The sequence below is a fragment of the Lutra lutra genome, chromosome 1 (genome assembly GCF_902655055.1).
Source record: "Lutra lutra chromosome 1, mLutLut1.2, whole genome shotgun sequence".
In the NCBI taxonomy this organism is placed as follows: domain Eukaryota; kingdom Metazoa; phylum Chordata; class Mammalia; order Carnivora; family Mustelidae; genus Lutra; species Lutra lutra.
This window is the reverse complement of record NC_062278.1, coordinates 12,606,914-12,626,360: the sequence shown is the minus strand read 5'-3', so window position 1 is coordinate 12,626,360 and position 19,447 is coordinate 12,606,914. Positions and strand designations below refer to the sequence as shown.

The 19,447-nt window shown below is 54.2% G+C and overlaps 1 protein-coding gene across 1 annotated transcript in view; it reads right to left on the bottom strand.

Annotated features, from left to right (window-relative positions):
• URB1 (URB1 ribosome biogenesis homolog) overlaps window positions 1-19,447 on the bottom strand; it is a 68,290-nt gene that overhangs the window by 26,131 nt on the left and 22,712 nt on the right. The window contains exons 11-24 of the mRNA XM_047721030.1: window positions 17,947-18,120; window positions 17,164-17,293; window positions 16,443-16,559; window positions 15,072-15,184; window positions 13,377-13,496; window positions 11,755-11,871; window positions 11,147-11,285; window positions 10,225-10,395; window positions 9,072-9,265; window positions 6,482-6,700; window positions 5,550-5,729; window positions 3,458-4,313; window positions 2,119-2,320; window positions 1,264-1,450 (exon numbers count right to left, since the gene is read on the bottom strand). Coding sequence (XP_047576986.1) covers window positions 1,264-1,450; window positions 2,119-2,320; window positions 3,458-4,313; window positions 5,550-5,729; window positions 6,482-6,700; window positions 9,072-9,265; window positions 10,225-10,395; window positions 11,147-11,285; window positions 11,755-11,871; window positions 13,377-13,496; window positions 15,072-15,184; window positions 16,443-16,559; window positions 17,164-17,293; window positions 17,947-18,120 — 2,919 coding nt within the window. The remainder of the gene's footprint in view (window positions 1-1,263; window positions 1,451-2,118; window positions 2,321-3,457; window positions 4,314-5,549; window positions 5,730-6,481; window positions 6,701-9,071; window positions 9,266-10,224; window positions 10,396-11,146; window positions 11,286-11,754; window positions 11,872-13,376; window positions 13,497-15,071; window positions 15,185-16,442; window positions 16,560-17,163; window positions 17,294-17,946; window positions 18,121-19,447) is intronic.

Below are 19,447 nucleotides of genomic sequence, written 5' to 3'. Positions count from 1 at the left end.
TGTGGGCACAAGGTCTATGTGCATTTGTTAACACTACGCCCCACGCTTAAGAGCCTGTATTTCTCTCCCTCTCTCTCTCTCTCTCTCTCTCTCACACACACACACACACACGGGGCTGTATTTCACAATACAGGCTGGGCTGTTCCATGTGCCCCCCTCGTTCTGCCATGTTTGGGCTCCTAGAAACCTTGAATGCACAAACCTGTAACAAGGAATTAAGGCTGAGATACGGGTTACGAAGTCTCTTGATACAAAGTAAGCAAACTGCTTGATCTATAACCTATGAATCTATTCATCACACTACTGTCACCTGGGATTATTTTCCTGAGAATTATGTTTTAAATTTGGGTCCAGACTTCAAACACAAGTCACAGACCTTATGAGTTTTAGTGTAATTTTACATCATGTGCTGAGTAATAATTCATATGCTTCAAGATGTTATTCCTGTGCAAAAAAATAAATAATTCTTTTTAAAAGGATGCTTCAATAGAAGGGAATAATGACCAAAAATAAGAGCTGACCATTTCCAAATATTATGAGAGCTCTGGACTCACTGCGGCAAGAAGCCCCAGAAACCCCATCATAAGAATCTTAAAACTACTCGAAGGCACATCACGATCACGTTGCTTTAAACAACGTTAAAAAAAAGATCCTAAGGGAGGGGAACAAAGGTTAAGAATGACAGACTTCTTATCGAGAACAACGTACGCCAGAAGACAGGAAAGCAATGCTTCAAAATGCTCACAGGAAATATAAAACCTGGAATGAAACTTCCCAACTCATCCTCAGGGCTGTGTTACCCGATCCTAAAACCTGACAAAGAACAACTGCCAGAAAATGAAATCATAAACAGATACTCCACATGCACACGGAAGGAAAAATTCTTAATAAAATATCTTAATAAAATACCAAATCCAAAAATATGGAAAAACCGTAATACACTGCCATCAAGCAGGTGTATCCCGGGAATGTGAAGTTCATTTAACCACCAAAAGCCAATTAATGTAAGTCATCTTATTAACAGACTAAATAAAAAAAAAACCCATAATCCGTTTCAGTAGAAGTTAAGCGTGCTTAACAAAATCCCACATCTGTTCTTGGAAGAAGGCGGTGCACGGTCCCGGGGCCTCCCCCAGCTGCCGCTTTGCCTCTCGGACTTGGCCCTGCTCATCTCCCGCTGGTTCTGGGAGCACGGCCGTGCACTCTGCTGTCTATTCCACTCTTCCCCTTCAAAGGCTCTCCGCGGAAAGGAAAGACACCTACCAGCAGCTCACTGAACCTCAGCAGCATCTGCCTCTCCTGATCCCGGGCACTGTCGGGGTCATGCTGGCCCCCACTGAAAGACGCAATCAGCCATTTGACACAGGACTCCAACAGAGCCGTCCTCCAGGCACGCAGCTCTCCGGCCGACCCCTCTAGCACTGCCGACACAGAGTCGGCCACACTCCAACTGCAGCAGGGGACAAAAGGCACAGAGTCAGGGGCATGGCCTAAATGCCTCCAGCTTAAGTGTCACTCACATTACAGTGGGCCACCTGGGACAGGTGCCCTGAGTCCCACTGCCCCACAGCACCCAAGCACCGGAGTCCCTGGCTGCCCTGGCCATCTTGCTCTATCCTCTAGATTCCAGAAGCGACAACCACCCCTACTGCCCACCCACTGAGTTGTGATAATAAAAAACGTCAGACATGGCCAACTGTCCCCAGGAGGGGAGCAAAATCACCCCTGGTTGAGAACTGATGCTCTCAGGGCATCAGACCCAGCTATCCACTCATGGAGATGTGCTCGTTCCAGGCAGGATGGCTGGAGGAAGACTTCCTGGAGGAGGTGCCTTCTCATGGATGGGCGTGACAGCAGTGCGGCAACTTTCCACTAGTTTATAAAAACTACTGGGATGCGGAGCCTGGGTGGCTCAGTGGGTTAAAGCCTCTGCCTTCAGCTCAGGTTGTGATCCCAGGGTCCTGGGATCAAGCCCCACATTGGGCTCTCTGCTCAGCGGGGAGTCTGCCTCTCTGCCTACTTGTGATCTCTGTCAAATAAATAAAATCTTCAAAAAAAAAAAAAAAAAGAAACCTACTGGGAAAAGTGAAGCAGAGACAGGAACGCAAGCCTTCCTACCTCTCGTGCCTGCCCAGAGTCTGCAGCAAATCGGGTAAATGGTCCATGAGGACAGCAAGGTCCTTGGCTCTTGCAAATGGAACCAGCTGGGCCAGGACCTCCTGATGCAGCCCGGACGCTGGGGGCCCATCTGTGCTGAGAAGCCTGGTCTGCAGCCGTCTCCATAGGGCCTTCCTCAAGACAGGAATGGCAGCAGAGGACACTAGGCAGAGACAAAAAGGAGAAAGTCACACACTGCTGTGTCCGGGACCAGCACGTACCAGCTCACAGAGCCCACGGCTAACTTCCAGGAACTTGTGACTGGCTGGGTCACGCTCGTAGCTTAAGGTTGGCCGGGGCAGAAACACGGATGCCACGAAGATCGGCAAACGCAAAGGCCAGCTGGTTAAACGCTGCCCAGCACGCCACTGGTCCTCTGTCAGTCAACCCTCCGACACGGCCCTGAGCGTAAGCCTAGCTCCAAGCTGGGCATGGGACTCTGAGGACCAAAGTTCTGGACTCACTCAGGACTCATGCCTCAAAGGCATGGGAATGGGAGAGGCACGTAAGAAGTGCCCCAAGAATCACTGACTAAAGGGGGCACCTGGATGGCTCAGCTGGGTAAGCATCCAACTGTTGGTTTCAGCTCAGGTCGCGATCTCCTGGGTTGTGAGATCGAGCTCTCCATCGGGCTCCCTGCTCAGTGTGGAGTCCACTTAACATTCTCTCTCTCACGCTCTCTCTGCCCCTCCCACTCGTTCCCCCCCTCCACCAGCCCCTCAAGTAAATAAATCTTAAAAAAAAAGAGGAATCACTGATTAAAAGCAGGTTCTGTTACTTTTAAAAACATCTGTCATTGCTGCTACGAAATCATGACACCCTGAGGGAAAGCAGTAAGTGAACATTCATTCATATACACAATTAAAAAAAAAAAAAGTAATTTCAGGTGAATAAAAAGTGCCTCAGCCCTGAGAGCCTGTAGGTGGAAGACGAGGGCTGGGCCCAAGCCGCTTCGGCTCAGCATCAGTGACACCACTGCTGGTGGGGACAAAGGAACAGGACAAAGGGAGGTCACCCCGAATGCCTCCATTGCCCCGGGGCTGACCTTCCTCGACCCAGCCTGCCCCAGCTTCCTGTGGGGGGACTTGGGGTGGACAGGAGCGTGGGGGCAGCACCTCACACCACAGGCTGAGATGTGGAGGGTGTGTGTGAATGTCTCCTCTCCCGCCATCTCCAGAGCTGGGTCAGTGTCTGGGGGAGAAAGAGAACTTCGCCCACACCCAAACATGGAAGTCCCAGGTCAGAAACGGCCCACTGACTTAGCACCACCGGCTGCCCAGAACCTGCGCAGCTCCCGTACCTCCCGCCGGGCGTGCAAAGTGTCCCTGCGTCCTGGCCCGGAGGTAGGCGTGGAGGAGCGGGAGGAAGTCGTCCAGGCGCTCCTGCAGGCAGAGCCCCGCGCCGGGCCGCGCGCACCACAGCTCAAAGCGCAGGACGTGGGTGCAGCTCAGCGGCAGGAGCAGGGCGGCGACGCCGAGGGCCGCCTGCGTCCGCCGGGCCAGGCAGTAGTCGAGCACGTCGACCCCGACGGCGGGGGCCAGCGCAGGCTCTCTCTGCAGGGTGTGCAGCAACACGGTGTCCAGCTCATCCACGGCCAGCGTGGGGAGCAGAGCCCCCAGGCCTCTCACAAACTCAGAGGCCCAAAGGAGCTCGCTGCTCTGCAGCTGGTCCTGGGGGCTGCTGGCCAACAGCTGGACCAGGGTCTTGCCGAGCGCATTCAGATGTCTCTCCTTCCCGGGAGACTTCGGGAGCCGCTGGGCCACCAGCTGGGCCTCAGGCAGGCTCAGCAGGGCCAGGGTGACCTCGCGGAGCTGGGCGCCCTCCATGTAGGGATGCAGCCCCTGCAGGGCCTCCAGCTGTGGGAGCGTCTTTGGTGGCGACGTAGCCGAGCCTGTCCTCCTGTGTCGCAGCTCCTTCAACACGCTCTGAGTGATGGCCTCGGAGTACTTGGCCAGCAGGCCCTGCTGACCTGTGCGCTGGAGGACCGGGGCGCTGGCCAGCAGCAGCTGGAGGACCCCCGCATTGAGGTAGGCTGCCAAGAGTTTCACAAGGACGGGGCTGAGGGCGTGCGGAGGGATGGCCTGTTGCTCCAGGGCCAGGAACCAGCCCTCCAGCGTGGGGTGTCTGAGGATGGCCACGAGCACCTCCTCCAGCGTCTGAAATAGAGCGACAAGGCACAGACCTCACACACGGCCCAGGGCCAGCAGGCTGTAGGACGGAGGGCAGACAACGGCATCCCTGAGCCCTTTCATCCGCAAGCCCGAGTTCTCACGCTCCTCTCAGGGCCATCTCATGGCACCCCAACCCAAGCCCAGTCAAAACTGTATCCCAACTGCAGTGCATCCCACCCAGACCACCCCCCTAGCCCCCGGGGCGACTGTGACAGCTGACGGAGAGGGGGCTGCTGCCCCACCCACACTGGCAGGGGCTGACGAATTCAGCCTGAACTAACGGATCAACCATACAACAGGGCTGGGCCGCGCAGAAATGCCCAGTGTGCCGAAGGCTGGTCACCCGGCTCCTGCTCAGTGGCCCTGCCCTCCAATGACAGTCTGACTGAGGGACACGGGCGTCCCAAGAGCAGCGGGGTCACGTCGCGGGAGAGACCCCACATCTGGGAACGGCGGATGGGGATCAAGCAGCTGGGTGAGCCCGGGAGCGGGAACTGAAGGTCACATGCGGGTAGAGGCTGAGCCCTGAGTGACCCCCAGGGGACCAGCTCTGACCCCTGCTGTGTTCAGATCACCCAGCGGAAAGCGGCTGAGTGCCCCCGCCGGATGACAGGATAATCTGATCCAGCTGTTCTAAGCAGCCGTGGGGAACACGATTCCTAGCCCTCGGAGTGACCAAAGAGATGAGACAAGGCCATCCACGAGAAGCGTGGCGTGAAGAGCGCGGCTGCTTCCTGAGCCCATTGAAACAGCGAACATGGCTGGTGGTGACAGAAAGACGCACCCTGGCCCCACGTCAGTGGCGGCCTGGGGGTTCCCAGCAAGGGAAAGGCTGCCTCCCGAAGCCATGAGCTGCCGCTCTGGAGCTACTGGGCCGGCCTCACCCACCACCCAGCCTTCCTTCGACCCAGGCCGCGACTGCTCCAAAGGAGAACGTTCCCAGTTTCTCAAGATGCTCACATTGCCCGGTGTGAGGGCAACTGCTCGGAGGGAAGGTGACTGGAAAGCTGCACGTCCACGTTATACCGTGCTTCTCTGCGGGCACAGGGGTTAGGGGTCAGGGGCTAAGGTGGGGGGGTACAGTGTCTCTTTTACAATGTTCTGTCCTTATTTATCTGCAACAAACAAGTCCTCACGTTGGATCAGAAGGAGAGGGAGGGCCAGGGTCCAAGATGCGACAGGCACAGGCTAACAAGACCCACAGCTGGACAGCAACGGTACCTTATCATCGGCCAGCTCCAGCGAGGCCACACACTCCATGTCCAAAAAGAGGTCGGATTCGGCCTGGGCAGCCTCACATTTCTGCTGGTTCTGTGCATCCAGCTGCACACAGTGGACGACCAGGCGCCGAAGGAGGTCCAGGAGGAGCTGCAGGATGGCGGGGCCTGCACTTCGGCCCAGCTGTGAGGACAAGAGCTGCACGATTGCTCAGGGACCAGGAAAAGCCTCGCAGTCACCACGACCGTGACTACCCCGTCCCCACGTGACCAGAAACAAGGACTGAGGAGAAAAACAGGCTCGAGTGGCAACTCCTCATAAAACACCAAGAACCTCAAATTCCTCTCCCAGTAAGATGTGCCCCTGAACCTTGCTGAAGCATGGGGGTTTATCTTGACCAAGGTGAGGGAAACCCAAACCGCAACTCCGTAAACCACACTGGGAACAGAAAGCTCACCAGTGAAGGGAAAAATTACAACTTATAAAAGACGGTGAGTCTGGCAGTGCACTGATCCAGTCCGCTGTGGGAAAAGTCCGGCCTGATGGGCGGCGGCCCTAGCAGCAGGGTCGGCCATGGCGGCTCCCGGTCTGCAGCTGTCTGTGGGGGACAGCTGTGCTGAGGGGGCCAGATTCTGTGAAGATACTGAGGCCTGCAGAAAATGGGTGCCCAACGCACCTCTGCACGTCTGCTCCAGGAAGGAACAGCAGCCCAGGAGAGAGGGGCAGGCCGTGACCTAGCAGCCAAGACTCCCCAGCTGCAGGGGGACCTCACGGCCCTGTGTATGTCATGTCACGAAGTCTCCTCGTGAGCAACGGGGTGACAGTGAGACTCCACCAACACTGCCAAGCGGTCTGGACCCGACTCCAAGGGGGCTGCTCTGGAGGCAGAGATGTGGGGACACACGGGGTCTGCGGGAGAGAGAAGCAGTGCTGACCTGGCCGAAGTTCTCCACGGTGCTCCGGAGGTAGAGCAGCAGGTGCTTGGCCGAGCGCAGGAGCCAGGGCATCGGGACGTGCGGGAGGGCGGCCCGCAGCTGTGCCTGGACCTGCTCATCCAGGAGCGCGCCCTCGCTCTCATAGGCCGTCTGCAGCAGGGCAGCGAAGGAGGCGGCGGGAGGACCCCGGGGGCCGAGGCTGCCTGGCATCTGAAGGGGCTTGGGGAAGCAGCAAAAGACCAGAGAAGAGGAAAGACAAACAACCACAGATGAAAAAGGTACACGGTCAGCTAAGACAGGTACAGGGTGATGTTCACGACGACGGGACACTTCCCAATCACATCCTAATACTAAAAAATATGGGACTACACGGCGTTTTATTTCAGTCAACTAAACCACAGTGTTTTCAGTCACTTGTTCGTCCCATGAAGCCCCTGGATGGGGAATGCATTCACACACGCCGGGGAACGTGTGTCTGGAGCTGCGTGCAACAGACCTTTCACTCAGAAGAGGCACTGTGCGGCCAAGCACCCAACTCGCGATGTGGGCTCAGGTCCTGATCTCAAGCCCCGTGTCAGGCTCTGCGCTCAGTGGGGAGAGTGCTTCTCCCTCTGCCCCTCCCCTCACTCATGTTCGCTCTCCCACTCTCAAATACATAAATAAATAACATCTTAAAAAGCAGAGTCACGGGGCACCTGGGTGGCTCAGTGGGTTAAAGCCTCTGCCTTCGGCTCAGGTCATGAACCCAGGGTCCTGGGATCGAGCCCCGCATCGGGCTCTCTGCTCAGTGGGGAGCCTGCTTCCTCCTCTCTCTCTCTGCCTGCCTCTCAGCCTACTTGTGATCTCTGTCAAATAAATAAAATCTTAAAAAAAAAAAAAAGCAGAGTCACTGTGAAAGTGGCAGGAAAGTGGGAGGTCCGTGCAGGAGCCAGATCGGTAAGCCCCGGCCTTCCAGAGTCCCGCCGGCTCCCCAGGAGCCCGGGTCAGAGTACCTTGTTGGGACACTAACAAGACAGTGGACAGAATGAAGACAAATTTCTGGAGTTCTACCTCAAACCGAAGTTGTTGATTTCTTCTATGACAACCACTCTGCCTTTTTTTTTGACCCTCAGGCACCTTGTACTACCGTTAACCCCACACACTCCACTTCCTAGGCCAGTGAAACGAGGCTGTGTCCAGAAACCAGCAGTTTTCCAGGCAGGGTCCTGGGACCAGCAGCCACGCTGCTCGGAACCACAGAGAGAGGCCAACCCCCGGTACCCATAGCGGACATGTGAACCGAACACCCTCAGGGAGGAGTCCAGAGACCACATCTGACGCCCCCTGAAGCATGAGAAGCACTGCTGACTACTCGACAGAGAGGGGACGCCTTCCTTCGAGCACCCAGGAGGTGCAGCCCTGAACTGTGACACGTCCCCTGAGCTCTGACTGGCCACCCCCAAGTCTGAAGCACAGCCTAGCCCACGGAGAAAGGTGACATCGGCTGGGAAGGGGGTGGATGCTGGAGCCCACCGCCTGGCCGGAATCCTGACCCTGCCCCCACTGCTGCCTTGTGATAGAACCACTGTGCCTCAGTTTCCCCATGTGTATAATAAGCCCAGTAAGTCCTAACCTTCTTGGAGTTGCTGTGAGGATTAAGTGACTTGAAAGGCACATCATATCCCCTAGCAGCGGGCCCTGATGAATGGAAATGTTCAACCACCATAGACATGGCTACAGATACCACAAGACAAGGAGGCCCTGAGCTGCCTTTTTCAAGAACAGCTAAAAACTCAATGTATAAAAAAAGTGCATGGCACACTTAACTGCTCCCCAGGCCCCCCAACATTCATAAATAGTCTGCCCTGGGGCCAGACCTACAGTACCCCATTACAAAAATGTAGTCCCCCTGGGGTGCCCGGGTGGCTCAGTGGGTTAAGCCTCTGCCTTCGGCTCAGGTCATGATCCCAGGGTCCTGGGATAGAGCCCCACATCGGGCTCTCTGCTCAGCGAGGAGCCTGCTTCCCCCTCTCTCTTTGCCTGCCTCTCTGCCTACTTGTGATCTCTGACAAATAAATAAATTAAACAAACAAACAAACAAACGAACAAAAATGTAGTCCCCACGTAAAGAAAATTCTTTGTTTCCACTTTCCCAGTCTTCACAGAATGGAGACTACTGGGGGCCGCCAGGGCCAAGGCTGACAGCTGAGCCCGCACGGCTGAGGAGCGTGCTAAGGCCCGCTGAAGCAATCTAGGACCCAGGCGTACCAAATCAACTGGAAGGGGAAAAGACAACCTCCCTCCTGGCCCGAAGCTGGCACGGTGACAAGGCGGCCACGCAGCTCGCGGGAAACTCAGTTCCCCGCATCCCTGAAGCACCCATGGGTATATGGGTAGCCATCCACCCATCTCACAGCTGGGCCGCCGTGGTGCCCTGAGCTCCTTCTCTCGTGCAGGGAGAGCAGAAGGTTAACAATCTACTCACTCCCTGGAGACCGAGCAGCCGGACAGCCATCCGGCTGGGGCACAGCCAGCGTGGCCCACGGATGACACCTCGGGGTTTCCCAGGCCAAGTCCTGGCCTCCGTGGGAACAGCGAGGCCCCAGCTCACCGAGGCCTCTCGGGCGGTCTCCGGGATCCAGCGGCTGTAGTACTGGTGGAACCGGGCCAGCTGATGACAGCAAGACAGGACTGGAGGCTCCAACTTGTCGTAAGCCTGAAGCAGCAGACACAGAGCCAGAGGGTCTCTCTGGGTGTGGAGGAGGTCTGTCAGCACTGCCATCAGGTACACTACGACACTCTCTCCTGCAGGGAAATAAGATGTGTGAGCATGGCTGCTGGGACCACCCTTCTGTGACCCATCAAAAACACCAACTCCCACACGTATCTGAGACCCGCAAAATGCACACCAACAAAGGCAGATGCTATCACTGCAGAGCGCACCCAGGCCCCGTCCTGTTGAATGTGTGACACACACACTCAGGCTTCTGGTCCCAAGGCCTGGAAATGCAGACGCAGGTGCAGAAGCAGTGGTGCAGAAGCCATGGGGGCCAGGGCTCACTCGGTGCTCCCCAATCCATTTCCCGTTCTTGGCACACGGGCCTCCCCTATGGGGAGGCTGCGACCATGTGACTGATGTCACCACTTCCAGGCCTGGCCAGAACAGCCTCTGCCTCACTGCCCAGATGCCACATTGAGATGGCACAGCTACCAGATGGGAGTGGCCTGGATCCCTGAGCTACCTCCCAGAGGACAGTCACCCAAGAGAGAAATGTGACCTGTGGACTACACTAAGGTCTAGAAGAACACCTTTCCTCATTAAACCACTACATGTCGGGGCTTATTTGTTACTGGAGCAAAACGTGAGCAAGCCTGACTAAGGACACCATTGTGATCTGTGAGTACTTCCTTGGTTCTTAGATCTAGCAATTTCCACCAAGTATGAAGGACTTGTAGCCTAGCATCGTGATAGGAAGAACAAACAATGAAGAGAAAACATCAGCGTTGTAGCAGGGCTCTGTGCAGCCACACAAATGACTATGGATTTATCCTCAAGTGATGACTCTCTGCGAGTTCGGCCAGCCCCTGGATTCTTATCCCTACATTCTTAGCTCTGGAGACCAGGAAGCTATCACGTTGGTGGGTCTGAATCTTGTTGCCTGGGAGTTTCAGCAATTACTCCCAGAGCCCCTGGACTCACAGCACTTACCCCAAGAGACCCAGCCGGACGACATACCCAGAGTATCCTGATGACACACAGGTACCTGTTTCACTTTCCGTCCCGAGGAGCAACTTATTCCTGGCTTCCAGGGCAGCGGGCACCACCGCACTGAATGGGAACGTGAGTAGGATCATGTCTTCATTCAGTAAGAATCCAATTTCCTCGTCCAAGCCTTCACTGCCCTCCACCAGGACATCCACCATGTCGAGAACATCTGAGTCAGAAAGGGGAGAGTCAAACCAAGGCAAGAGCCCCCGAAGGAACCCACTGCAAAGAGATCCACAGGAAGGGAGAATGTTTGATAAAAGCTAAATGTTTCTGGGGGGAAAAGCTTAACATGAAGGCTGATTCTAAACCGGTCGGGACATCGCCTATGAAATCTTGAGATCTTTGCCAGACAAAATGCAGGCTCTCCAGCTCAGTGGTAAGAGACTGAAGTTTCCTCAAGTGACACAGACAAGCCCCCAAACCTTAACCTGGATATTCAGGCAAACAAAGCAAAATCTGAGAAGCAGAAAGGGTAAGGGTTGAAGCGTAGACCAGAGCCGGTGACCGGATTAAAACCCTGACTTTCCTAGGTACTAGCTGTGTGACTTCAGCTAATTACCCTAACCTCTCTGTGCCTCGGCTGCCTTATCACTGTACAAAATGAGGATAAGGACACCTGCCCTGTAGGGCGGGTCACGAGGTTGCAAGAGGTAATTTATGAAGAGCTGAGATCAGCACCTGCCACAGAGGAAACACTGCACAAACAAAAATTACCCAGCAAACAGACTCTGTACCTACTCTCCATTCTATGAGCAAATAAAGCTATTTTCATTTCCAGAGCAGGCTGATCTCTGACTCAAAGAAACAGGTGTCTGCACTCTGCATAAGACACGAATGCGATTCTCATTTTTGTCACTGATTGGCCACGGTGGCTCGATCTTCGGAAGCCTGAGGAGCACAGAGGCAGGGGCGCCTACCGTCGATGTGAGAGATGGGAATACTGACATCGTCGGCATCCTGCTTCGTCCCAGTGGCCTGCAGCGTGCTGGCTTCCTGGACAAAGTCAGAGGCTTTGTCTGTGTAGGAATAGGGATTCGCCACCAACGTCAGCAAAACCTGGGCATTGAAGAGTCAAGCAGAAAACACTGAGATGGCCACAAATGAAATGCAAATATGCCCCAAAAATGTTACTGGTAAAATAAGGGAAGAGCTAACATGTCAGCAGTCCTCAATAAGAACAATAATTTTTCCCCAAAGTTTTTTTTAACTTTTTGTTATAGAATTAAAAAAAATTACATTTAGTATAAGCCATTGCTTTTAATATCACGCTAAGCGTACCACGCTAAGCATACCACTATTCTCTGTCCAAAAGCAAATCCTCAAAAGGAAACTAAAATAGTACACGGTAATACAGTCCCATTTTACAGTTTTGACAATGAAGCGAATTCTGACATCTCAGCAGAATTAGGAAGTAAGCCAGAAACAGGGCATTCGGCACCAGGGCATCAAAAATGCCTTAATTATACTAAAGCTTGCTTGGCATATTTACTAACATGCTCCTCTAACACCAGAAATAGGTGCTTACACGTTCCAAAAACTGAATCACGGTCTCTCGTTTCTCCTCCGTGGTGTCCTCTAGGTGCTCCAGCCACAGCTCCAGCTCCCTCCAGGTGTGCTCGAACACCCCCGTGTCCCGCAGAATCTGTCAGGAAGCAGACCCGGGGGGTGGCGTTGTTGGGGGGGCGGGCAGGACGGAGGCTGCGCTCTGTGGGAGCCCAAGCAACACAACGCGGAGACCCAAGGGCACAGAGGGGGTCAAAGTCTCATGTGCAGCTCTACTCCAAAAGTCACTCTTTCAAAGCAGCTCTCCCGAGGTTGAGGGAAACAAGGAAGAGACATCATCCTGCGCCCTGTGAGCGATCACACCGTCTCTGGTCTTGCTGTCTCCTATTCCCTTCCGTCATCTCCTCAATAATAAAAAGGAAAAAGCTTCCAGCTGCTACTTAGGAGTCTGGTTTTTCTATCTGGATTTTCACAAAGACCCCAGGTAGACATGCATGACTCAGCCCCTCACAGCAGCCCACCATCAGCCTACACGAAATTCTCCAAGGCGACACACCGCTCATATCACACTGCGTCGCATCGGATCGCTTCGCATCGCGTCGCATCACATCATGTCACCACAGTGTGGCCCCTCAAACCTCAGACCTGGGGCAAGGAGCACCAGCATTTCTAAGAGAACAGAATGTGTTAAGGGGCAGGATCTTGAACCGGGGGATTAAGTGATGTCCCCAGATGGCCCGATGCCACAGACTGAGCGTCTGAGCAGTCCCAGTGCACGAGCCCTGCAACATGGTGCCCCGAAGGGAGGCCCGACGGTGCCAATCCCGCCTATGTGCAGTCAGCGATCACAAAATCAGGCCGGGTTCAAGAGCAGGCCTACAGGGAAATGGCAACTAGCAGAGGTCAAGACCCAGACATTCATGTTCTTCGAGTAGCTCAGGTGAGAATGTTATAAGGCAGCAAGATGATTGGCCCCTCAAATAAAGGCAGAATCTCTGCATCCGAAAAACCACCAGGAATTCTGTAGCACCCATGAGACGTCCGCTGCACAGCAGAAACAAGGAATTCGATTTCCTACAGCTACACCAAGTGAGTACCAAGTGTAAGACCGAGAAGCTGACAGTCCAAATCTCTGTTCCCTTCCACTGACTCTGACACCCGTGCTGTGGGTGACCGAGGAGGTCAGGACAGCTGAGCCCCGGAGAAGGCTGGAAGAAGGAAGAGGGATCATCCATTTGAACAGTTCCCTGAAGGGCCAGAAATCTATTTATTGAGTCTACACGCCCTACAGCATGATCACAAGTCCTCTCCCCTGCAATCCTACCATTTCATCATTCCCGTTCATCACAGGAACACAACGTTCGGAGAGCCTGAATGACCTGCCCAGTGCCACCCAGGAAGGAGCCAAACCGGGACTCAGATCTGGGAACAGGACCTCAAAGCCCACATTTCCCACTTCGCCGTGCTGTCTCTCGGGAACGCAGCTGGGTTTAGAGGTCATAAATTACAACTGTCAAATAACCTCCCATTTTTAAATTTAAAGAGGTCCTGATACACCCTTCAGTCAACAACTGTTTACCAAGTACTTTCCATAACAAAGAATGAAAATGCGCTCAGAATCAGGGACTGGTAGAACAGGCTCACCTTTATGATCAGGAGTTTGGTGGATGACTTGAGCTGCAGGTGGCTGCTGGTCACGAACATTTTCATCAGTAAGTAAAATACTGATCGCTCTCCTCCGACAATGTCTGCATCGGGCCCTTCCTGGAGTTTGAAGAGCGGCACGTGATCAACACTGCAGAGGCCTCAAGACACTGAGCAAACAGGTACCGCACGCCCCACGTGCTCCCAGGCCTCTGATCTCCTCTCGCTGTAACTGCGAGCCGGCAAGACTGCTGGGATCTTAGACTGGGGAGCCTCAGGACCTCAACAAAACCCCTGACCAGCAGCTGGGCCAGCTGCATTTCAGCACGATGCCGGTGTGGGCACAACCGACCTCTGATACACAACTTAGCCTCTCACAAAGGCTTCTGACATTCGAATGCGCATCTCAGCGGAGTATGCGGAGCTCCAGATCCCTGGTCTCAGTGCCCTCAAGGCTGTCTGGCTGGGGTGTCCCTGCAGCCCCTGGCAATGAGGGTGACCCCGAACACGTGAAGGGCTTGGTGTTCGCGAAGCCCAGCAAACGTCACCTTGTAGGCAGAAGGCGGCACACTGAATATAAGTAAACATTTGATCACCAGTTCTTGTGAAGTTAAGAGGCCTCCCTCTGTTCACTTTCCAAATAAATCATCAGGATCCCATTGGCCCTGTTCAGCTGGGGTGAACAACTCAATGACACCCCTGACCAGTCATCTCTCTGGGGTCCGTGGCAGTGACCTCACAGTGGGGCACAGAGGCTGAGAGCTGGGCTGTAGGCGACATGGCCTGGGGCCAGTCCTGGGTCCTCCGACTATGGCTGGCCCCCTGCACAGGTGTCCCAAGCCCTCTGTGCCCCGGCTGCCCCATCTTTAAGTGCTATAAGGGGTGGACACAGGGAGCACATGTGTCAAACCTCAACTGCGATGCCCGTGAACCTCAGGAGAGGACCTGGGGGAAAGGCACAGACCCCAGCACTCCCCACATTCTCATGCCTTTCCAGAAATACAACACGTAAAAATGCCCACATCCACTGCCACGCTATTGGTTCCATAAGATTTTAAGTAAGATCAAAGTCACTGAAAAACCAGCGATCTGAGCTACTGAGAATCACATTCTGACAATGCTTAGTTTTCCCTGGTCATTTTTCCTTCGGATAGAAGCAACAGGCATTCCGTGCTTAAATACACAGGTTAAGTGTCTGCCACATCTAGAAGACATTCTTAAGGGCAGAAAAAAATGCCAACAATTTTTACAGATTCTCCTGTCCGTCTCAATCCTTTCCTGGCTTGGTGTCTATATCTCTATCTTACCTTCTTCCAGGATACGGACAAAGGAGAAGAAATGTATTTTATTTATTTCCAAAAAGGTTTTAAAATAATAAGCAAAAGGTAAAGCCTTCAATATTAAAAAAAGTAAAATAATAATAATGAAAAAAAAACCCAAACTCCTAATAACCAGCAATGATATCGCTTCAGTCAGGACACACGAAAACACCCTATTTTGCAAAAGCAGAGACTCCAAAGCCTCCTGGTTCACCATCAGGCCCTGGCCTCTGCTCTGAGTGCATCTGAGAGGGGACGCGTGAATGCTGTCTTGGAAACCAACAGTCAGGTTCTGATCCAGTCAGCAATTTCCAGGTCAAAACACCAGCATGCCTGCGAGTTAGTTAACAGATGGTGGGAACTCTCTGCTTCCTACCTGTGCCTTTAACCACAAAAACTTGCTGGCGGGCAGCTCCAGGGCCACTTTGAGAATGTGATGCTGCAGAATGGGGGGCACCTGGTCTCGGAGGCCCTGCTCGGAGATGACACCTGTGGGCAGGAGAGAGGAACACAGACAGGAAGTCCTGTGGAGGAAGGTGCCCAGCCCCTGCTGCCCCGGTCCAAGGGGACTGGAGAAGGAGCTCCACTGGCAGAGATAAGAAGGGCGATCTGGGGCTCTGTCCTCCCTTGTCCCGGGCCCACTCTTCTGCCTGCCTCCCCACCGCCCCACACTATGGCCAAACTTTCAGCAAAGAGCCTGAACTCCCACCTGCCCTGAGCAGCCCACTGGCCCCCATCAACCTCTCCCTACAACCTGAAGTGCAGCCCTCATGCCCCAGCATGCCGTCTCTGACCGACGTCAGCCCGGCGGGATGCACCGGCCTCATCCCCCAGATTGCAGAGATGTCAGGAGCACACTGTGGCCACCAGAGCCCCAGCTTGGGTCCTTATCCTCTGCCCTGCTGTCTGGGTTTCTCTTCGCTTGGGAACGACACAATACTAAACAGTACATGGTCAATTCCAAATTCCCGTGGCAGAGAGAACCTTCTGCCTTCAAACAATTAAGAAGTTAATTATAGCTTTTCATCAGGATTATTCCAATAGCTTATATAAATCCCAGGAATGATATGTCTGCAAGCTTTCTTCTGTAGGCCTAATTATGAAGTCGATTTTATTAGACAAACTTTTCCCTCAAGGAAACGTGACCAGACAAGCATAACATTACTTTCACAAGATGCGGTTTGAACCTGCCTCACTGGGGAGAACGTGAGTCAATAATGTCAGAAGTGCCTCTGTACAGATGGGACATCCCTTCTCAGTGGCTCTCATTTCTTTTTTTTTTTTTAATTAATTGATTTATTTTTATTTAAATTCAATTAACACTTAATGTGCTATTGGCTTCAGAGGCAGAGGCCAGTGATTCATCAGTCTTCTATAACAGCCAGAGCTCACTACAGCAGGTACCCTCTGATCCCTGCACCCCTGCTCCTTTGAAAAGAAGCTTCAGACTTAATGTCACACGACCGGATTTGTCACTCCTCCCCAGCAGACAGCTCGGGCTGTCTGCCTTCTCCCTTCTCCACCTGCTGCTAAGTGTTCATCTCATGTTTACTTAAGGAAGACCGACTATTTAAAATACATTAGTCTAAACACACATGACCGGACTGGGGGCTCAGGCACACCGGTGAAGCAGCCCACAAACCCTCCCGGCCCCAGCTCCGGGGCTCTGCTCTGGCTTAGCCGGGCTTCCTCCACGCACCCCCCAGCACCCCCAGCGGAGGGGCGTCTGCAGTCTCAGGGGACGCACCTTTCAGGAGCTTGCTGAAGTCAAAGTTGTACTGCATGACTACATGTGGGACCACCTTCTGGTAAAGGCACAGGACCTGGAGAAGAGCGGCCTTCAGAAGAATGGTCTCCGCATCATCTGAACCAAGATCAGACACGTTAAAGAAAGAAACGCACTTGTTCTTTGTCCTTTATCAGCCGTTGAGCCACCTGTGACCCACTGCAGTCAACCCCACGCCGAACGCAGAGGCTGCAGACGGATCCCTACGAAGCCAGCGTGTGGTCAAGACGGTCCAAACAGACTGGACTTAAGTCCCGATGTCGGTGCTGTGGCCCGAGACAGGATACAGCTGCTCTGACTCTCTGTGCGCAGGTGCCCTCGATGAACAATGGGGACATAGCAGCACCTCCCTGCTCAGGGCCACCATAAGGACTGAGAAGCACAGAGACAAGATATGAGACCCACTGCCTGGCAGGCTAATGACAAGGTCTGAGTCGATGTGTCTCATTACTGGGGGGACTGTGTAGCCCACTTCTATCTGCAGAGCAAACGAGAGCCCCTACCCCCACATGGAAAGGCCAAGAGTACATGCCACCCATCGTTCAAGTCTCTAGAGAGTCACGGTCCTCGAATAAAGCTTGGGCACATTTCCAACAGATCCCTTGAAAGCGCCTGCAGGCAGGCGGTGTCCCCGGCTGCCTGTACCCACTGTCGGCACACAGAAGAGCCCCAAAATCCTCACCGCACTCGGGAGCCACGCAGGTGGCTGGAGTCCGGCCGTCCTTCTTCTTTCCTTTCTCGTCATCCTGTTTCGCATCCTGCTTTCGAAGGGACTGCCAGACCCACACGATGGTGTTGAGGTCTGGTAAAATCTAAAAGGGAAAACAAACAAACAAAAAAACCCAGTCACATTCAACAAGGGACAGAAACAAATGAGATGAACCTACTAATGAGAAGCGGAAACAAAGGGAGGATTCGAGTACACATGGGTGTGTGTGAGTGTGTAAGAGACAGGGTGTGGGGGACACAGGCCCACATCCTCTGTGAGTTCTGCCCTGTGCTGACTCCCGCGACTGTATGGCAAGGACTTGGTAGAAAAACAAGCACCCATATTTACAATAAAACCCAAAAATTCATTCGCCTGAGCAAGACACTGGGAAAAGGAAACCAGCTTTCGGGCCCCGCCCAGCATGACCCTGGCCCCTTTGGGGCAGGAGCCCCGTCTGCAGACGACGACTGCCCTTACTAGAAGAGGCCCGGGGGAGGAAGACATACGAGGGGCCTCCCAGCCACCCCCACTCCGGGCCCCAGTCCAATGTGCGCGTGGCAGCTGGGGAGGGAAGAACCATCCACTTCCGAGGAGCCCGGAGGTCCCAGGAGCACCCGAACCCTCCACGGCACTGCGTTTCACACCCAGCCTCCATGCTCCTGGGACTGTCTCTTCCCCTGGTGTGCTCGCCTGTGACGGCTGCAAGGAAGGCTCCAGAACCTCGTCCAGAACGGCCACCGCTGCGGCCGCGCCTACCTTGCTCAGAGCTTCTCTGAAGAGTCGCACGAATTCCTCCATCAGCGCGGCCGTGTACACGCCTGACCCTTGCCACACCTCTTTATCCAGGCAGTGGTCGATGGTTTTCAGTGCTCTTTTCAAAATGACGGAAATAAGGGAGAAAGCGGTGTGTTTCACCGATTTGCTGTCCAACTGGGAAGAAAAAGAGGTAAATCCACACGTGTGGAGGCGGCACTGGAGGACACAGACCTCCCAAGCCCTGGGTCTGGCTGGCCCTTGCCTCTCCCGGGGTCACTGGCCGGGAGGGCAGCACGAGCCGGGCAGCCTAGGGACCCAGACCTCCTGACCTCCTGCAGACCTTGCCTCAGCAGTGGCTAAGGAGATGGCAACTGCAAGGAAAATCTGATAGTTATTTTCAGTTCTGTTTCCCCCTCTTTTTTCGGTAAGTTTTTTTCCGACAGCCACCGAGCTCACGCAGATGGTCCGCATCAGGAAGAGTTCCTCTCTCAGCAGAACCCCACCAGGCCCTGGAAGAGCTCTCCATGTCGGGTGCCCCAGTGACAAGAAAAGGCCCCACGTCGAGTAGGAAAAGCCACCTCCAGGCCTGGGAAGCGTGCAGCCCGCAACCCAGGCCTCCAACAACCAGCCTCTCCACTGGGATTCAGAACGACACCCAGGAGCCTGAGCCGAATCCTCACTTGCAGCAGAGACAGAATAAAATTCAAGAACCTGAGCTATTACCAAAACGAGGGTACCTCCCAAGAGACGCAGTCCCAGGCCAGCCCGGGGCCAAATCCTTTAGGCCCAGGCACACCTCAGGCGCAGCACAGGCTGGGACGCACCATGGATTGACAGGCTGGTGACACAACCACGACACCCCCTTCCCCCGCCTTCTAATCAGCTGGGGGCTCATTTCACATGTACGCTGGACCCAAGAGGAGCACGACCTGAAATGCCCGAGGCCAGCAATGACTCCCTCCCCATAATCGCTTCAAAGGCAGGACCCAAACAGGGGTTCATGGGCCCACGCTGCCTCCCAATGATTTCTTTCCAGTTTCTAAAATAAACTCTTTTCTTGGTGATTCTGAAATCAGAAATTATGCTATTATAAAATTCCGGATAATACCGTAAAGAAAACACAAACGTGGAACACACACGGAGTCCACGGTCATCACGCCCACGTCACTGCCCCACCGTCACAGTCAGGAAGGGCCCACCGAGGACAAGACAAAGCCATGCACCTGCATGGGATGGCGGCACTGACAGGACAGAAAGGATGTCCCCTCCTCCACCAGCAGCCACCCCATCTTGGGGGCAGACACCCCGGGGGCTCCCTCCGCGGTCCTCAAACAACAGTCGGAGAGGGGGCGGCTGGCCTTCCATCTCAGATTTCCTGCGGGAGCCACTCCCAGGGCGCAGGGACACCGCCACGGGCGACGCAGTCTTCCACCCAGAAAGCGGCCGCATCCGACATCTACCCTTCAGTTCTGATTCCTTAACAGCCCCTCGAGATCGAATA